Source organism: Canis lupus, chromosome 36 (genome assembly GCF_003254725.2).
Source record: "Canis lupus dingo isolate Sandy chromosome 36, ASM325472v2, whole genome shotgun sequence".
Taxonomy (NCBI): Eukaryota; Metazoa; Chordata; class Mammalia; order Carnivora; family Canidae; genus Canis; species Canis lupus.
Genome location: NC_064278.1, coordinates 16,670,841 through 16,675,882, shown reverse-complemented (window position 1 = coordinate 16,675,882; position 5,042 = coordinate 16,670,841). Strand labels below are relative to the sequence as shown.

At 64.7% G+C, this 5,042-nt stretch overlaps 1 protein-coding gene across 1 annotated transcript; it reads left to right on the top strand.

Annotated features, from left to right (window-relative positions):
• Positions 1–1,031: 1,031 nt before the first annotated feature.
• On the top strand, positions 1,032–4,509 carry DLX2 (distal-less homeobox 2). Its single transcript, XM_025460472.3, has 3 exons — positions 1,032–1,806; positions 2,340–2,524; positions 3,021–4,509. Exons 1-3 carry the CDS (start codon positions 1,401–1,403, stop codon positions 3,426–3,428), a joined length of 999 nt encoding a protein of 332 aa, XP_025316257.1. The 5' UTR covers positions 1,032–1,400; the 3' UTR covers positions 3,429–4,509.
• Positions 4,510–5,042: the final 533 nt, after the last annotated feature.

The window sequence follows — 5,042 nt, the reverse complement described above, 5'->3', positions numbered from 1 at the left end:
TCAGATTTAAAAGAAGAAGACAAAAAAATAAATAAAAGAGAAGAAAAGAAGACATTGCAATGCCAGGGCGAAACAGGGTCCTTAAATTAAAAAAAGCGTAAAATAGGGTTAAGTGCTTGAGATAAAACTTTTTTTTTTTCTATTTGTTTCTGTAAGTTCACTTGTAGTATCGAGACGACGCTCTCACCTAAGTATTATGCCACTTCTTGGCTGTAAAAACGTAGAGTTTAGAATCAGAGCGAACTTTGAAGGCCATCTGGTCAATCTGGTTCTAGCATTCCAACCCAGAGAGGAAATCCCCGGGATCGCTTTTCGCCTGTCAGTTAACCATCAAATATACATAATTGCTTGAAGTCTCGTCCTACCGGGAAAGCACAAAGTAAAAAAAAAAAAAAAAAAAAAGGTTTCAGATATGCCATTAGTAATAACACTTTCGAATTTATATAGCTTTTCTCGCAAGCAACAAGGGGGAAAAATCATTTAAACATTATCTGATTAGTTGCCTAATATTCCTGTGGGTTGGTTAGCAAGTACGTGGAAGTAGGTATCATTATACGTGGTTTATGGGTCATTTAAATCAATTGACTTTGTCAAGTGCGAGTGACCGGCAAGAGCAACTGCCAGACCCTTCGAGGAAAAGCGGAGCTGGACCTGGCCCGCCTCTCGGCACCGCTTTATTTTGACGGATGCTTGAAGGCAGAGACCCGGGGCGGGAGGGTTCGAGTCGCTGGGACCCAGGACCGGGTGGGACACCCCACTTCTCCTTCCTCGGAGGACGAATGCCCGCCCCGTGCCCGTCCGCACGCCCTCCGTCCCGCAGCTCTGGCCGCCGCGACCCCCCGCGCCCCTGCCCCGCCGCTCCCTCGCCCCCGGCCCGTCTGCCCCGCGCGCGCCACGCCACCCCCGGCCGGGCGGTCCCGGCTCCCGAGCCCCGCGGCCCGGCGCCGCGGATTGGCTGTTGCCAGGTGACGTCGCCGGCGCTCACGTGACGCGGGTTAAATGCCCGCCCGGCCCGAGCCCGCCCCGCAGACAATCGTAAGGCCGCTCGGGGCCGCTCACCTGCTCCCGCCTCCCGGAGCCCCGGCCTGGCCCCGCCGCCCCTGCCCCCTGCGCGGCCCGCCCCCCGCCCGAGCCCGAGCCGGCCCCGGGCACGAAGCCGAGCGGGTGGAGAGGCGGAGAGAGGATGCGGCCGGCGGCGGCCGTCCCGAGCAGGGCACGGTGATCGCCTCCCCCGGAGGAGGAGTCGCCCAGACCGCTGCCCCATTTCTGGTTTTCCTCCCCACCCTCCCTCACCCCCCCGCAATTACATTGGCTGCCGGAGGGGACGGGGAGAGACGGAGGAGGCGCCTCGCTTCCCCCCTCGCGCCCGCCGCCGCGGCGCTGCCCCGTCCCGGGCCAGGATGACTGGAGTCTTTGACAGTCTGGTGGCTGACATGCACTCGACCCAGATCGCGGCCTCCAGCACGTACCACCAGCACCAGCAGCCCCCCAGCGGCGGCGGCGCTGGCCCCGGCGGCAGCAGCGGCAGCAGCCTCCACAAGCCGCAGGAGTCGCCCACGCTCCCGGTATCCACAGCGACCGACAGCAGCTACTACACCAACCAGCAGCACCCGGCGGGCGGCGGCGGCGGCGGCGGCGGCGGCGGGGGCTCGCCCTACGCGCACATGGGCTCCTACCAGTACCACGCCGGCGGCCTCAACAACGTCCCCTACTCCGCCAAGAGCGGCTACGACCTGGGCTACACCGCCGCCTACACCTCCTACGCACCCTACGGGGCCAGCTCTTCCCCGGCCACCAACGAACCCGGTATGCACCGCGCTGGCACCGAGGGGGCCGAGTCGCTCTAGCGAGCTGTCGGGACGCGTGCGTTAAACTGTTCGGGGCGGGGATCCATCCAGAACCCTGGCCTACGCTGGCCGGCTCTCTGCCCGCCCTGCGCCTTTCACCCTTCTCAAGCACCAGTCTGCAGAGGGCCAGTGGGGACGGTGTCTCGGGGCTCAGCTGGTGGGACCGGGGGGCCCTGGGGGGCCGAGCGTGGGCGCGCGGTGCATGCTTCGTGGCAACCTCATTTCTTTCCCACCTGCTCTCTTTCTCGCCGCTTGACTCCTCCGCCGCCTTCCCGGAGAGCCCGGCTCCCCGGGCCCACTGCGGCGCGAGTCCGCACTTAGCGAAGTCGAGTCCGGGCGCCCCGCAGCGCCCCCGCCAACCCGCTCCCCGGCTCGGGCCAAGTCCCCCCCGCCAGGCCCTTACGCCCACCGGGAACTGTTGGGTCCCCCCCTCCCCGCGCCCCCTGCCCCTGCCCCCGGTTGCGCTGTGCTCACGATTGCCTTGCGTTGCAGAGAAAGAGGACCTCGAGCCTGAAATCCGGATAGTGAATGGGAAGCCAAAGAAAGTCCGGAAGCCCCGAACCATCTACTCCAGTTTCCAGCTGGCCGCTCTTCAGAGGCGTTTCCAAAAGACTCAATACCTGGCGCTCCCCGAGCGAGCGGAGCTGGCGGCGTCTCTGGGCCTCACCCAGACTCAGGTGAGGGCTCGGGGCCGAGGGTGGGGGGCGGGGGGCGCGGGGAGGGCGCTGGCCTGGGATGGCTGAGAAGCAGGCGGAGTCAGGGCGACGTTTTTGGAAAAGTATTTCCAAGTAATGTTAAGGATTACGAAGCTGGCGCCTTGGGTGGGCGGCCTAAACTTCTGCGCCTGAAACTGAAATCCCGCAGGGTAGGGGGGCGGGGGGCGCCGGGGGAGAAAACGACAGGGCCGGGCGGGCCGAGACCCGCGTCCCCGGGGTTCTTCCGCGCGATCCTGATTAAGCGGGTGAAATAACTGGGCCTCCGGGCCGGGTCCCGCTGGTTGCATCGCCGCAGCGCGCACCCCGCTGCCCCTCCGACTCCCCGGGATGAGCCCCCGCGGCGTGGGAGGCCGCGGCGCGCACCCGCTCGCCTGCCGCGCGCGCTTCCCCGCCGCCACCCCTCCCCTGCCCGCACCCCGGTCCTTCCACTAACGCTCGGTGTGCCTCTTCCACCAAGGTCAAAATCTGGTTCCAGAACCGCCGGTCCAAGTTCAAGAAGATGTGGAAGAGCGGTGAGATCCCGTCGGAACAGCACCCCGGGGCCAGCGCCTCGCCCCCTTGCGCCTCGCCGCCCGTGTCGGCGCCGGCCTCCTGGGACTTCAGCGCGCCTCCGCGCATGGGGAGCGGCGGCGGCCCGGGCAGCGGCGGCAGCGGCGCGGGCAGCTCGGGCTCCAGCCCCAGCAGCGCGGCCTCGGCTTTCCTGGGCAACTACCCGTGGTACCACCAGGCCTCGGGCCCGGCCTCGCACCTGCAGGCCGCCGCGCCGCTGCTGCACCCGACGCAGACGCCGCAGCCGCACCACCACCACCACCACCACCACCACGGCGGCGGGGGCGCCCCGGTGAGCGCGGGGACGATTTTCTAACCCGAGGGAGACTGCGCCAGAGACTAAGAGAGCAGAGACCGGCGATCCTCGGGGCTCGCCCCCAAAGCCAGAGGATCCCTCCAGCTGAACCGCGGACGCCTCCCATCCTCGGGGAGGAGCGGCCGGGGACGGCCCGCCCGGGCCCTGCTCCCTCGCGCGGCCTCCGAGCGGCGGGGGACTGGAAGGTTCCCGGAGGCCCTCGGGCCGCGCCGCCCGCCTCGGCCGCCTTCCGACCGAGCCCCCGCCTGGGACATGGCTCCCCTCCCCTTCCCGCCCCGCGCGGCGGTCGGGCGCCGTCCTCGCCGCGGGCCGCGAGCTGAGTCCGGGGGAGGCACGCCTCCCCGGCCGCGAGGCTTCCAGGGTGCTCTGAGGCTCCTTTCTCCCTGCCCGCCCCCAGGCCCAGCTCCAGTCCCCGGGGCTGACCGACCTCCCCGGCCCGCGCGCCCTCCCCCTGCGCCCCCGTGACCCGGGCTGCCCGCCGCCTCCTTCCAGCCCCGCTGTCTCCAGCCCTCGGAGCCCCCCTCCGCCCCGCCTTAGGTCTCCCCCAGGAACGCGCTCCCTTAGCTCTCTCCTCATCCATCACCAGTGGAGTTTTTTTATTTTTATTTTTTTAAAAGTTTAGGTGCCTTTGCGGATGACCTCATTTTGATGTTGGGGAAAAATGATTTTTTAATATGTGGACACTGCAAAAAAAATGTGTTTAAATTATCTTTTTTAAGACCTATTCAGGATTATTAGGCTGGACTTCGACATAGAGTTTGTAAATAAAGGTGTCTGTGCAGATTTTCCCACTGATTTATTTGTATAAAAATACTCGTCTTTTCAGACTTTTTGTAAACCCCCCACTTGTGAAAACTGCGGTTTAGCAGTGACCTCAGCAACCTCTCCATTTTTATTTTTCCCTTTGAAAATTTTCTCAGTTACACTAAGCTACTGATTTGGTTTTGTTTTATCTTATCCTAAAGTCTTTGTTCTTGAAATGAAAGGTATTTTGGGGTTATTTATTATGAAAACAACATGCTCTTAATGTTGATTTTACAATATGAAGAGATTATTTAAATAAATTATTGTTTCCATTGGATGTGTGCGCTCGTTCCTTGGTGTCACGACCTGGGACCTGGAGCCGCCGCCCGGGCGGGGAACCTGGCCAGCCGGGAGTGACATCTCCGTGGTTCAGAGGCTGTGACAGCGGGGAGGCGAGGCGAGAACAGGCGCGCCCCGCGCGGGCCTCCCCGAAACGCTCAGGCCGCGCGGGCGCCCGAGTCCTGGCGCGGGGTTCGCGGCTCGCCGCGCGGTGAGTCACCCAGCGCCCGGGCGGCTGCAGCCTCCGCCCGCCGGGCCCCTCCAGCGCCGGCGCCACTGCCCCGCGCCTGGGCGGTCTCCGCCGCCCCCGCGCCGGTGGGGCCCGCCAGGCAGGGCTTCCGAGCCGCCGCGGGGGCCCTGCAGTCGCAGCCCGAGCGCGGCCCCAAGAAGCCGGGCCGGAGGGGGACCCCTGCCTTGGGCCCTCCCCTCCGTTTGCCCCCCGTGGCCCTCCTGGGGCTGGCTAAGCGGGAGAGCTCGGTGAGTCACCTCGGCCCTCTGGGGGAAACTCGGTTGGCTGCTCTGGAATGCAGG